The sequence below is a fragment of the Lepisma saccharinum genome, chromosome 12 (genome assembly GCF_977018435.1).
Source record: "Lepisma saccharinum chromosome 12, izLepSacc3.1, whole genome shotgun sequence".
NCBI lineage: Eukaryota > Metazoa > Arthropoda > Insecta > Zygentoma > Lepismatidae > Lepisma > Lepisma saccharinum.
In genome coordinates this window covers 51,753,362-51,769,008 of record NC_139240.1, presented here as the reverse complement: position 1 = coordinate 51,769,008, position 15,647 = coordinate 51,753,362, and the positions used below count along the sequence as shown (strand labels likewise).

At 38.7% G+C, this 15,647-nt stretch overlaps 2 protein-coding genes across 4 annotated transcripts in view; one reads left to right on the top strand and one right to left on the bottom strand.

Moving 5' to 3' along the window:
* The window catches only part of LOC145996062 (uncharacterized), a 367,735-nt gene that overhangs the window by 91,268 nt on the left and 260,820 nt on the right, over window positions 1-15,647 (bottom strand). Inside the window, exon 2 of the mRNA XM_083132284.1 lies at window positions 13,249-13,356. Coding sequence (XP_082988410.1) covers window positions 13,249-13,356 — 108 coding nt within the window. The remainder of the gene's footprint in view (window positions 1-13,248; window positions 13,357-15,647) is intronic.
* Window positions 1-15,647, top strand: part of Nplp1 (Neuropeptide-like precursor 1) — a 97,489-nt gene that overhangs the window by 30,332 nt on the left and 51,510 nt on the right. The gene's annotated exons all lie outside the window — the stretch shown is intronic.

Below are 15,647 nucleotides of genomic sequence, written 5' to 3'. Positions count from 1 at the left end.
TAATGTTGAGATCATGTTATAAATGTCCATGCTAGAAGACGTTTAAGCTAATCCCAAAAAGAGGATAGATTTCTGTGTTCAATCTGTGGTACGAGAAATGTGTTCTCACTTGAGATTTAAACCTTTTGTTGTTCTTCTGACAATTCAATCGCTGGATTAAAATTTGGAAACTACATCAACTACTTTTAATCATTTTCATACATAATAATATATTGGCATTGTACAGTCACCGGCAAAAAAATGGGACACCTATATCCTGAAATGATGGCTTCCCTGTAATGTGTTACGTGGGTTGTCTAAGTCTGCGGCGATAGCAGAACTTCCTATTGAGAAGTTGTTATTGAAATTCTCTCCTCGTCATACAATTAGGCAACCCATATTGGAAGGAAGCCATTATTTCAAGATATAGTTGACCCACTTATACTGCCGGTGATTGTACCTACGTTTGCTTCATTTGATAAACATTTTTATAGGCCTATAGTGTATCGTAACTTTTCGTGGTATCTCTTAATTATAATGTACAACGAGCTCCAACTCTCATTCGTTCAACCATCGTTTTCCAATCAGGAAATATTCAGTAACATCAGAGGAATGCAGTGTCAGGGAGCACGTAAGCTCTTCCTGGTCATCAGCGGTATAAACATGTAAACAGACGAAATTCAGGAAGAGGCTACAGGCCTGACTCTGCATTTGTTTAGTAAATTGAATTGCAATAAATGTCTGGAAGGCAGGGAGATAGGGGACAGTTCTAATTCAGTCTTTGAGGAGCATGTTACTAGAGAGAGAGAGAGAGAGAGAGAGAAAGAGAGAGAGAGAGAGAGAAAGAGAGAGAGAGAGAGAGGTACAGAGACAGGTATATCCTTACGTTAGCAATGCTGATCCAATCTTTAGGGGTGTGAAACTCAGGTGTCATGTTTTGCCATTCAAGTGTGTAAATTAGTACCTCTTGCGCCTTATCAGGCCAACTAGCTAGCGAGTAAGATTCTTCTCTGAGGATGAAGGATATTAAGTGTACATCACCCGCCATAATGGTGAAGGTTCTTGAATCGATTCCACGTTCGTAGAGAACGACACGGTATTTAGTGGTATGTCCAATGCAGATAATCGCGATAGGAATAGTTCGAGACGAGAATAGACCATTCGAGACTTACTGATACGAGACCGAGAAACAAAACTGATACTCTCAGTTTCCTTCGAGACTGTGAATATATATATATATATATATATATTTCTTCAGATATACGAGGGTTGGGGTATATAAGTCATGGCAACTATTTCATTTCGCGAGAATGCGGAACCAGCACGAAAATCCAATAGATATATAGCCCCAATCCTACTGACATAAATGTTCTCCATGAAGGAAGCCCCGGAGGCAAAAAAAATGCCCGGTTACGACACCCCATGAAATTGTCCCAAAAGACCGAGAAAATTTTAAAAAAACGTTCAATTCGCTCTTCTTTAAGGGTGAAAATGCCCCTTTTTCACGTCCTTAGCAACTCGTTTCCATGGCACATTTTTTTCCCTCACATTGTTTCCTTCAATTCTTAATTGTTTAGCTGTGTTTCGCACAGATCACACACAAATTAACTCCTGGGTTTGAAAAGGTGCCTCAAACTTCATCTTCTTCATGACCCTGTCAAGAAAAACCTGTCGACTTTGGACGTCGTTTCTGCTATTGATTTAGTTTTAATGTTTTCCTTCTGAAATTAGTCACTCCAGTTCACCAGTATCATATGCGATTATATGAATAAATCACTTTTGTCCTCTTGCTGTTTATATATATATATATATATATATATATATATAAAACGTCATAATTCAAGCTTACATTTTCGAGCATATGCATAGAGAAGCCATATTAATGGAGGAGATAATTCTGATAGAAGGGAAGAGAGTGATATAGGAAATGACATTTTTAAACGTTGAATACCTTGAATTAGTTACTTGCCTCAAGCAAGGATGACATCTACATAAGAAGATTTAGTCCAGATACAATTACGTATATATTGTCATACTCAATGCGAAAATATCTACATCGTGCTTGTTTTAACTAAATGTTTAGGGGTATAATAACAAGCAATTCTTTAGAGCTTGGCGTGCTTGTTGTTGTCCATGGAAACGGACGTTGCTAGGGAACTTAAAAAAAAATATTTATTTATTTATTTCAACCCGAAAACTACTGTAAGTGAATTATGCTAGACTTTACGAATTTCAAAATATAAGCATAAGAATTTATTACAGAGGAACAAGAGAGGCGCATACTACGGTAGGGCACAATTCCTCACAGTTTCCATCAGCTCCTTGTCGCATTCCCCGGCATTTGTTTCCCGAAGAATGGCTATTTTGATACACAAACGCTGTTTACGCCATGGCACGTCGGTTGACTCAACAGTAAATTACCACTGCCCTCTGTATGATAACCGTTCATTACACTGCCATCTATGGTCGTTTCTGCATACTACAGGGACATACCGGGACATACAACGTTTAACTTGAGAAAAAAAATATAGTTGCCATAACTTTTGGCCCAGCCCTCGTACCAAGCGATATTTACAGAATAGAATTCATGTATTCTGTTTAAATTAACAGTAAAATCGACTCATATTAGTGGCACTTGTGGCCATGTGCTGCGAGGTCGCATACATTCAGGATATAATTTCGTGTTCGTAGCATCGAAGCGAGGCGTCAAACAGAAAAATATGTCGTCGAAATTTCATAGAGAAATTCAGGTTCAACCAGGACTCGAATCCGGATCTCTGGCATATAGTTCCATTGCTCTACCAATGATCTCGTTCGCTGTTTAATCTGTGGTGAATCGTTGCTCTCATTGTTAAACAGTGATGATATGCGTCTTGTCTTTACTAACGTGGAGCTGTATGTTACCGTTATAAATTGGCACTCACAGGAAACGTACAAATTTCAAGAGAAAATATGCATGTCCTGAATTTGCCAAATCATTTAGAGAAACACTTTATTAACGAAGCCTTAATGATCTCTCTACACTTAAGAGGCGAGAAGATACCGAGACGTGGACAATTCTCGTCGTGAGTAGTGAGTAGAGGGTTATGCAATTACGAGTAAAAAAAGGTTTTCTACATGACATAAATTACGCGTAAAATACGTATGAAATGTAAAGTACATAAATCAAACATGACATTTTTTTTTAAAAAAAAAAGAACATGTTTTTTTATGTGGCTATTGTTATATATGGCAGTTGGCAGTGGCACAAAACAAAAGAAGGCTTTAAAAAACTTTCCTTCCGAATTTGCGTGTGATCTTATATTGGAATTTTACAAACTGCCATGTTCACATTTACATCACAATTAGCCAATGCAAGTGTATAATAAGTATGAAAAAAAGGAATCTGAAGCTGTTACTAAAACTTTAAAATCCAATCCAAATAAATTGTCATTAATCGTTATGTTATAAATACAAGTACTAGTGCAAGACTTATATCAAAAGGTTTCTCGATTCTTAAAAATATGTGAAAGAACGGTCTTATTTTTAAGAATCTGTTAGTGTGTGGAAGGGCGTGTAAACAATCATCACAAAATAATGATGTAAGGAAATTAAAGTTGAAAATGCAAGATAATTAAAGTAGTTTTTATATTAGTAATTTACGAAAAAAAATTACATCTGCGTAAAAAACTGGTTTTCTACGCGAAGTGAATTACAGTCCGGCCAAGGAAGACGATTCCAAACGCAAGCACTCGCCAAACTACCCTGGTGTATTTCGCTTGTTGTGTTTATTACCGCTTTCTGTGTTGTGTTTGTGATGGCTTTTACAATTGGCAACAAACTGTTTCGAAGTGGAATGAGGAAAATTGGGATGATTTGGCCCCTGTTGCACATTCTACAAAACACCCTCGTTATGCTAGAAAATGTTACAAGGTATTCAGTTACTACATTTATATTTATAATACTATATACAACAATATTATTATTATTGAATACTATCCTGATTAATGTTGTGTACATTTGTGCAAATTATAATATTTACTAAGAAGATCAATATAATTGAATGATCTACAATAAAGCTACTGGTTTACAAACAAGTTTATCTACTAATGTGACGATATGAATACTTTCCTGATATGTTCTGTTTGCTGATATAGTATGTGACTGGCTTACATAATAACCCTTACATAATTCGTAAACATCTGTGTATGTATTTTGGCGGCGATGTTACGACGTTGGAACTTCATTGCTGTTTCTACAGAAGATGATTTTCAAGGAACACGCTTCCTGTCCAAAGTTCCGTCACCCCTATTTAGCCAATGAACGCGTCCGGTTGGCGCATGCGCACTTTCGTCCATGGTCTCGGCTAAGGTAGCCAGACAGTACTAGTAATTTACGTAAAAACGTAACAAGTAAATTGCCTTGCCAACCATGAGTGAGTAGCTTTCAAGTTGAAAGTTAGAATTGAGAAAATGCGGTGAAGTTTTTTGTCAAATTTCCTGTAGCATCCGTAAAAAGACAAAAACGAAGAGTGCCAAGGTGAATATGTCCTTGGATTATGATGCCTGAGGATCGTATCATAAATTATACGTAGGAGTTCAGCATGGGACCTTATGGGCTTTGCCTTTTGCGATCACCACCCCCAAATAACAGTTTTTGTCAGAAAGGAAAATAATTAATATGCACCATATATAAGGAATCTAATGTTATCATCTGCTACGCATTCTCCAACAATCCAAATCATATCAATGTACATATTCGTTTCTTGTTCATTCCGCGATTTGGGGGGGGGGGTGCTGAATAGAACAGCCTTCTTACTGTTGCTGCTCGTTGCACACACGTGTTGGGAATGGGCGGGAATGTCCACGCAAAAGTTCGTCCATATGGTATACTGTGTGAATTATAGTTCATTGAGTGGTTCTTGAAGCTGTGACGAAGCAATACATGGTTTTGCTCCTTTATAATAAGAAGTTAGTAGTATTCTAAGTTCATCTAAATTGTTTTAAAAGTAGTGTTTCTCAGCATGGAATTTTTGCTTTCGTATTAAGGGCGAATATATAATTTGTATTATTTTGTAAATTACCCAAGGAGGCCATCGTAAATCTAGCTCTTTCAGTCAACTTTAGCTCTATTTAAGGTGAAATTTAGCTTCTTTATGCGCATCAGGTTTGGCAACACTGCCAAGATGGCCGTAGGAGGCAAGGAGAAATGCATTACGCTTAAGGGAGCATTATTATACTTGTCCTGTTGGGAATATAAAACATTCAATGGTGTAGAAAAGTACATGGACGGAAAGGGACACGTTGAACAATTTCTTGGTTGCTGGAAAAGTCGAAACTCCCATTTGATTAGCCGTAACTTGAAGTTGAAGTTGATTCCCCATAACGAATACATGGGATTCTGCAAATACTTATTCATCATATTTTTCAAACATCGTGTCTAGCTTAATAATCAACTTTAAAAACAGCTTCCACTTGCAACACTCTCTTGTCCAGCCGTTTTTTCAAAGTAACAGTGACCATTCCGACGATAATGAAAAAAATGCACAACTATGTAGTGCGAAACTGTCACTCTTCACCTTAAACAGTAGAATTGTTTGGGTGTGTACCACAGCAGGCGTTCAATGCGGAAGAGACTTCTGCTGCGCACAACGTGGCAACACTGTCGCCACAATCCCAACGCCGTACTCTTAACGGTGGATTAACAATAGCGCCGGGTCCTGGCTGCGCACAGCACCAGCATGAGAGAGACTCAATACATCTACGAAAGGGTTGCAGCAGCCACACAGAACGACAGGACATTGCTATTGTTTCCGATGACCATCCACCGTGAGGGTTGAAGAAGAGTGTTTGTTTCAGCCCTTTACAATTGCCGACGCGCAAATGAGATCGATAGGAACGGTTAATTCAAGAGCACTTCGTCTCTTTCTAGATAAATAGAGGAATTGCTGGTGCTTCAATTGGCGGTTCTAGGACAAGAGGCTAGGGTACTTGAGAATGACAGGGAAAATACATAGCGCTAGAATTCACCATGTTTGCAATGTCAACCGCGTTATCAGCATGTCTTTTCCACTACTGTCGGATTAAAAATTATAGATACTTGAGTTTGGACTCCGATAAAAATTAACCAGTGGACCTACATAAAAATGAGTTACGTCAAAACTTAGTTTATTCAATTCTGCGTTAATCTATGCTAACACTTTTCTTTTCCGAGTAGACCTTATATCTTTTATAGTCATGAAAACAAAAAGAGGGACTTTTTTTTTTTAGTTTTGCAAACGCTCGCCCTCTTTAAAATTCTACAAATAAAGAAAAAAACGGGTGATCCGACCGTGATGAAATTTTAGTACGCTGCAGGCAGAAAGGTTGTAAACACAATTCTGAATTTTCAGATTTTTCAAATTTGTCAAAAAAAAGTTCATATCAATTTTGCGAAACAACTTTTTCTTAGTAGCTATTGGGTAGTCCCACAAATACAATATTGGTCTTGTTTCGAAGCTCTTTGCATCTGTTTTCAAAATCCGTTATCACTGTCAATTCACATTGCGAAAACAGATTTTATGCAGCATTTTATTCAACGGAGTAAAAATGTACGTGTAACGTGGCAACACTGCAAGCACTGACTCGCAGTGACAGCCCACATCTTCCACGGTTCAAAGGACATCGCATGGTTTTTATGTAGATCGGTTGTGTCCTAATTGCGAACAGTGCCTAAATCGTCCTAATTGCGAACACATAAGAGTGAGGAAATACTTCCATTTCCTAATTGCGAACACATGTAACTGAAAAACCTGTTTTTAAAAACTAATAAGGGTAGTGATTCAGACACAGCTGGTTTGACTAGTAACAATAGCCAACCAGATTGGCTTATCATGGTCTTCTACTTTGCAAAGCCCTCCATAGTCAATTCACCCTTTCAGATTATCGAACTTTTATTCGTGTTTTAATTCTGGCAAACCCCTCAGTCCGAAAGAGATGTGGAATTGCTTCAACAGGAGGTACCGGATTTATAATGCAGTGTAGAGATGGAACCACAAAATCAACAGGGACCCAGGTAGACCACACCCAAGAGAGTAATGCCTTATATAAAGCTTAAAGGCTGAGGCAGAAAAGTGTAAAACGTAAATTCTTTTGTTTTGCTTTTACGAAAAAGTGGCGAGAAGCACTAACAGGACTGAGGGGATTGATGGTATATATACATTTTTATGTACAGTGTCATATGTTTTGAAATTTGAATTTGAAATTAATAATTATACTATTGAACGAAGAAGCTCTTTCAGTTAGAAAGTGTGCAGTATGTAGTCGTATATAGAAAATAGGTCACACTTTTATTATTAAATTATTGATACTTCGGCAACGACTTTAATCATGCCGAATTTTCTATGTTCCAACAAGGCACTCACCAGTCTCAAAAGTCACACACTCGCCAATATATAAGGTTCAACAATGGAATAATAATGTCAATATATTAATACATGAACAGCATGAGATTCTATACAATTGACACCTCTCAGGGCACGGGAAAATATTAAGATTTGCAGCCAAAACAAACTCAGAACTTTTATTTAACATATAGCTTCAGAATCTATTTATTACGACTATACAGTTCATAATAAAAATGTACATAAGGGCACAATGGCAAAATAATGTCCACAAAATATATCAACTCAGTCAGAATAATCACACAATGACAAAATAATGTAAAAACATATAGACAATATCACGCCCCGAGACAGCGGTCTCGACAAGGGTTTAGGGTTCGTGACCCGACGACAAGAGATTAAACAAAGTCGTCCGCGCAGACACCCTCTATAAGCGCCTGGGCGAACGAGATGTGTACAAACTAGGGGCCCGTAGGGTGTATTGCACCCCACACTAGTCCTCCACACGAACATCACCCCTACGAGCACCAAGGCATCTCGGGACCATGCACATGTCAAAATCCAACATTGAAATAATCACTCAGAATGGTAAATAAGCAACTACAAACTCCTCAGCGGGTGCCGGGGTACAACGAGTTGTGTATAGCAAGAGGGCCGTAAGGTATATTGCATCCTACACCGGTCCTCTACACGAGCCTCACCCCAACTAACACGAAGGAGAAAGTAAGGAAAGCACATTAGACATTTATGCACTTCAAATTACAAATGAAAAATGGTTCAGAGTCTGGGCCGACTGGCTCGTATTTATACTCTTTTCGTCGCCACAGACGACTAGTATCGGAGTGGAAATCATATATGCAAAAGCGTGAAAAAACATTAATACATTATAACAAAATGCACAAAAGACACATTAACATCACAAAATTATAGAATGCATTTTACAATTAAGACATTCTTTAAATAACCCAAAACTTTACTAGAAAACTATAAAAACTATTAATGTGACGTCAGCTACAAGATTAACATATACAAGGTGGGACCGTATACTTCAACAGTCTGACGTCACTATCTCGAAAGTAAATAAAATATAGAAATAACTCGAAATATGTAGCATAAATAGATTGTAAATTACACACGAACAATAACATAAATTATCGCGTGCTTAAAACTGCGTATGGAATATATCCTTTCATTTCTACCAAAACACATACACACGATTCCATGGTGAACCATGAACACGTCACAAGAACTTCTGACATTGAGTTAAGTGTTCGTGTTAATCACACACAAATACGACACCAACACAACAGTTCGGCACAATAACAATGTGCAAGGGCAAGTTTCTCCCAACTAAAAAGAACACTGTTCATAAGTCCGTAGTGGGAAAATGAAACTTGCTCTCGATCTCGGCGCAACCACAAGGGGGTCTCGGGAAGAACATGTCACAAAGTGACTTAAAAAATCATTAGAGACACAGGAAGTGGGAGACAAAGTTGTAGTTTTCAAAGGCAGAAATTGTGTTCGCAATTAGAATACTGCCCTTCGAGGTTAATCCAGTTTACGTAGCAAGTGTTCGCAATCAAGACGACACCTGTAGATCTACTGGATAATTTTTAATTGGAATCCAAAGTCGGGTACCTATAATTTTCAATCCGACAGTAGGGTTAGTTCGGGTCTGTCAGTTTGAGACTGACCTCCATAGCACTTGTACGGGGTAGAGTGAAATGAAAGCCTTAATTTGCTTTTGTTTCTTATCTAGCAGATTTCTGTGTGTAGCGTCGCACAAGTTTGCTTCATTTTAGCACAGACCTAATCTGAAAAACTCAATATGCTGACCAAGGCAGTAATTTATTTTATTATAACATAAACTAAACGTAACGTTTCAACCTTCTAGCAAGGTCTTCTTCAGACTCTGCACCAAGTACAAATGTAACAAGGTACAAAACAGGGCATTATATATACACACAAACATTACTCCCTCCGGACTATTAAAAAGTTGTTCTGGAACATTCTAGCAGGTGGCTTTCCCTTGTCAACTGTACTTTCACCTAAAAGGCTAAACATATTTACTTCTATCTAGAATGTGGTTGGACTCTTTATCTCACGCTCTTTTTGCTTCACTCTTCTTCCTTCTCCTCTCCTCTTTCTCTCTTGTCCTTTCCACTCTTTCTAACACCTTCTTCCATTGTTTGTTTATGTTCAGTCCCCCATTCCAGTTCATTGTGTCTTCTTCACCTTTCTTCTCTATTTCCTTGGCCTCCTTCCATTTTCTCACTAGTATTCTCTTCTCCCTTCCTATCTGCTTAGCCTCATCCCACTCTATGTCATGTTCTGTTTCTCTCGTGTGTTTAAATATCGCAATTCTCTCTCTCTTAAATCGTACATCATCCCTATGTTGTTTCAACCTGTCTTTCAGCCTCTTTTTCGTTTCTCCTATGTACACACTCTGACATTCTGTGTGTATATCGTCCTATTTTTGTATCTTGTTACATTTGTACTTGGTGCAGAGTCTGCAGAAGACCTTGCTAGAACGTTGAAACGTTACGTTTAGTTTATGTTTTATAATAAAATAAATTACTGCCTTGGTCAGCATATTGAGTTTTTCATATCATGGAAACAAGGCTTCATGGTGTTATAATTAGACCTAATCTACATATATTTTCAACCTTGAGTTACTGCCTGTATACCGTAAGAGGAATAAGTCTTTGGTGTCCACGTGCAGTCACTTATGAGCCACTGCGAAGGCTTTTCCACCCATCTGCCTGCGAACTGAGGCCATTGTCGAACTTTCTCCTCAATTAGTAAACTTGCTGGCGTGGTAAGTGCGCACAGAGATATTAAATTTTCATTTGCCGAGAAATTTCTGTAAGTTTTAGGCTGACAGAGGGCAAGATACCACTACTCCTCACTGGTGCAATTGTGTAGAGGAGGCGAAATGTTTAAAATAACAAAAATGGCGTTTTGAAGCTCAATTGATCAGTGTTGCAGCCTTTAGGTCGTTTTGTAAATAGCAGTTGAGCTGTATACAGTCAGTGTGTCCTACAATTTTATTGGGCATTTAAGATTTTCATTTGAATCTTTGCAATATTTCCCTTCAAGCAGGAAGTTATATCCTGTGGTTAAACGCGACGATGGGTGATGATTAAAAAACTGATGGACACTCATGAAGAACACTCATGCCAAGGACGGGATTCGAAACCTGGAAGCGCGCTGTGCCCTTGTAATCGAGGGGTTCCGGGGTGGATTCCTGGTAAGAGCTCGTTTCCGCTCCTTTAACAGTAACGCTTCTCACACTGCAGTCCACACGTGCATACAAGAGCGGTCTCCCACAAAAAAGACGAGTTGCCTAGTCGGCTATAGAATGTAGCTTGAAAGGCTTTTCTTTTTTTAAAAAGTCCACTTCATGCAGAGAAAAGCTAATCTAGACTTGACGACTATGCACCTCCACGAGGTAACGAAACCGGAACCCCTTCATTACAATGCGAAGACGTTACGACTGCGCCACTGGTGAGGCCCGGAAAGACTATTGGATAAAGAAAATTATGTTAGTGAGAATAGCAGCACAAAATCACGTCTGGTGCGGGACACACCTATCTGCTAATCTAAATTAGAACTATGTCACTTTTGGATCATCGCGAAGATGAGGATGAGTCATGATATGATGAAGCTGACGAAGAGACACGAAAAACACCAAGGTTGGGATTCGAACCCGGGACCACTTGCGTCGTAGCGAGTGCTACCACGGAGGCAATTTCAGGTTAGGAATTATTAGGTTATGAACGCCAGATTTAGATCTCTTAGCATTTAGTTTTAGTGACTGTTAGCAGCTGGATGTGCCCCAGACTGCAAAATCAGAATCCATAACTCCCCACGTAGCACAGTTTGCATAACAAAATCAGTCGGCAACAGCCCCGTAACGAGTGGCGTTACTGTTTCAACGCCCCTCGTATAAAACTGAGGTCTCCTTAATTTCCCCAGTGTAAGACGAAACCTTTTCCTTCGTTAGTTCTTCCAACGCGGAATCCATCATCTGCTAAGACGTCAGGGCCGTCGTTGTCGCCGCTTGGATGTGACAAATTGGACCCGGAAAGTCCTTATCCTGAGGCTTAGGCTTAATTTATTACACGGCAGGATCCTGATTACAGGGTTTCGTTCTTATGACGTTTACCGCACACGTCACTTCCGTTTCCAAGTCACCTGCGCCTTTGACGGTGTATAGATAAGCTTCCTTGCTGAGTAACCTGACTCCGTTAATATTGCTTCTTTGTCGTGAAAGATTAGGTGGGAGAAAGCGTGTATTTAAGCCCTGTTTGTGATCATACTAGCGACAAGAGGAAATTATATACAGGGTGTTCAAAACAAAGTTGTGAAAGGTCCAGGCACCCATAAATTCTAAAGGGTTCTATTGGGTTCCGCAATAGAACCCAATAGAATGGTAAGTTGCCGCTGACGTGGACTCGTGTATTCGAGATGTTGAGGATTCAACGCCATCGGCCTCGCCAGAAACTATTGTAGGGGGCCTTAGCCCATAGAGAAACTTGAATGGTAGAAATAATAACATTAATACTTACTATCATGAACCGTGTAGTAGTTGGTTAGTTCATCGTGCTTGTGTTAATTAGCAGGTGTGTCGTAGGTTCGATTCCCACCACCGGAAAAAATACACTTGTTCATATGAACCAGAGAGAAGATGTGCTCTCTCAAAACGCAGTTAGAATAATTGATTGATTTAATATAAGTGGGTACGTTGGCACATATGGCCATTTTGCACACTTCTATGTAAACGGGGAAATATCCCCTTATCTAAAATCCTTACTTAAGACTTTGGTATCAGGTCGTTATATCGGAGACACTTTAAAATCGGATATTTTGTGTTTCGTATGGTTCGTACTTACCAATTGTGTATTGCGGAACATATTTGAAGGTGCTATTAAGGTTTTCACACGATTAGAAACATTTTTTACACTAAAATAAGCCATTTCTCGAAGTGTTACGGAACGCACGTCATGGTGCGAGCCCCACAAACCATTCACGGATAGCCCCAAAAATCATTCACGCATAGCCTCCAAAACCATTTGGGATCGTATAACAATCCACGAATAGCCCCAAAAACCATTCCCGGATAGCCCCACGGACCATTCACAGAAGGTTAGGTTAGGTTCAGGTAGGTTAGGCAAACATAGTTAAAAAACGGCGTGGTTACGTTTTCGCTTAAATTGAAGCAACGGGAATTGATTTCCGGCTGAAATAAATTGAAAGATGAAAGAAAATACCTCGAACAACTTCGACAGTGCTACAGAAACTGATTTTCGTAAGTAGTTTCTCCTGTAAATTTGAAGAAAAGTGTCTCCAATATAACAAACTGTTACCAAGAGTTTAAAACAAGGGATATAAGAAGCCCCTTGAGAAATGTTAAAAATGTAAGCCTGTAAAGGGACCTGCACAAGACAAACAACAAACTAAAAAAATATAAATAATCTAAATACTTCCGCATGAACAGTGGAAGAGTCCAGCTTTTCTCAAAAAGCTAAAAACATTTGTTTATACACTGCTGCCATCTACCAACAAGAATGAAAAACAATTGGGAAGATGAAAAGTCTGTCTAGAGAAGGCAAAATCGATACATTCAATAACAACGTACCGAACACTTAAAACAAGGATACAGACACGACACATTGAAGGGTCCAGCCCTTGTAGCAAGTGCCCATGGGTGAGACGAGACGGCTGTGTCCAATACGCAGCCGAGTAAGAAGAACGTCTTGGAAAGCTCTAGAAAATGGATATATCCAAGTTACATCGCATACCATGTACAAAAAAGTGCTAAAACTAAGAAAAGAAGATCGAAAATATAGGAAGAAGGTACCAGAAAAGAATACAAGAGAAAATAACTAGAAATAAACTCCCCATACCTTTCAGATGTGCCCATGGTAATACAGTCCGTCTGCAGTAGTCGCGACCATTGATATAACTGCGCATGCGCTGACTGGGAGAGTTCACTGGCAGAATAGGGGTGACGGCTGAAAGTAGAACGAATAAGAGAATCAGATTCCGTGAAAATCGTGTACTGGTGAAGTTTCACGTGTAACTTTGCTGGCAAAATATGCTAAGAAAGCATTTTAAGAGTTGTAGATGCCATCACAAACACAAAGCGAGCGATGATAAAGAAAACAACTGGTATGAAATGTACGCTGTTTCGTGCGTGATTTTACCTAGCTTCCCTTTCTCGAGTAGACTCATCTTTTGTCGGACAGTAACATACTGCTCCATTAAATTTACTACAAAAATTGGTAGCTAAGAGTAGATATTGGGGAGGGGGAAAATGCACCCCATTCCCCACAGGCACTAGAAATATATTTCGGGTAGTCCAAACTAAGTGTCTCAAAAAATAATAACATGTTTAAATTAATATGTTAATATAATGCATAAGTCTATTCATAAGAGGGGTGTAAGGGAGTGACAAATTCCGAAGACACCCTTCCACGTAGTACACCCTGGACTGCATTTTGCATACTAGTGAGGTTCTAGCGCCTGCACCCATGGCCAGTGTATCCATCTATGAGATTTGTATTGTGCCCTGTCCATAAGTGTTCGTGATTGCCCCTTCATTTGATTCATCTCATCATCATTCATCCTCATCTTCGCGATTTTCCAAAAGTGGCTGAAGAGCGAAGTAAAATAAACTAAACCAATCTATTCATAACAATATAATTAAAATTGTTTTGTTATTATTAGAGGAGAAGGTCTAAATATGGGCGAAGGTTTAAATATGGGTTTTGGAGTTATCAGCGCTCCCGGGTGCTGCAGCCTGGCAGAGGCCAATGGAACTGGTTATCTGTCAAGGACAAAGGTTGCGGCGCCAATTCGCAAGAGAAAGTGGTGGTTAGTTTCGGCCTTGGACGCTGTTACAGAATTGCGACCTCCGAAAACGTTTTGCAGGTATGTTTTAACTCGGCGTTTTCTGAATTCTCATCTGCTTTGTATAGGTTATGATATTAGCGGTACATAAAACAAATGTGGGCTTTTATAATGCCATGATTTGTTTGTGAAATGCTATGACATGAGGTCTAATGTTGAGATCACATTTTCAACAAATATTTGGATGTTTTTCTTAATTTCGATTTTTCCATTCCGCGTGATTTTCAAGACAACAGATTATTCATAAATATGAATTTTATAATGTATTAGCGATAAATGACTGTTTTTTTTACATTTTAATTGCTTTTTGTGATATTGCCACTAGTAGCCCATATTTAGACCACAATTTTGAAATACATCATTTTACAATTTTTTGGAAATTGCTTTTTTTTTAAAAAAAAAATAGAGACCTTCTATACTTTAGCATGCTATTACATTTAAATATATATTTAATAGATATGCATTTTAAAGGCAGGTGCTTGATATATTATTTTTCCCTCCGAAAATGACAACATAAAAAGGGGGCCCATATTTTGACCTTTTCCTCTACATGAATAGCTAAAAAAATTGTATAAGAATAGAATTATAACAGCATGGTATTCATTATCTACCTTACGTGTAGTTAAGAACGCCAAAATGTGCATAAAAACAATTGTCCTGGCAAGGAAATCAGTGTCAAAAATTAAAGAATTGAATATTTTTTATTCGTCCAGTTGACGAAAAGTAAAGCTGCTGATTAATATTGTATGCATATTATTACAGTAGTGTGCATAAAATCTTTTTGGCACTTTTATTTACAGCCGTATGATCCCAATATGTCTTTCTTTGCCTTACAGTAAGTTCGGTGGAAGAAATAATTCCCGCTTACGCAACATATGCTAACAAGTATGTTTTCATTATTTAATTCTAGTACTTGATAAGTCTTTCGGGGGGTCCGGACCCCCTCGGTCCCCTCCTAAATACGTGGTTACGGAATTTTACTTCCAATCCCTCACCCCCAACACCAAAGTCGGTGCCCACGTAAAAGATTACCACAGGCACGCACTAATTTGAATTCAAATCCTGTTGAAGTTGCAATTTGATTTGAGAAATTATGCTAACTTGATTTTGAACTAACATGAATTTCGCTTTACCATGTGATGGCCTGAAAGTCGTCTCTTTTCCTATTTAGAAATGCATTCAAATGCATCATGGAACATGTGTTAGTGGTACAGCTGAAAGAACGAATTAAAGACGTGAAATATTCCCGGATTAAGAAGTTTTGTGGTCATTTCAGATTCACAGAGCACAAGTAGTTTCTCGAACTTCTACCAGATGGTGCTGAGACCGTAATGTGTAAAATAAGACCTGTAATGGCTGGCTAGCTAAGAAACAATCACATTTCTATTTCTCA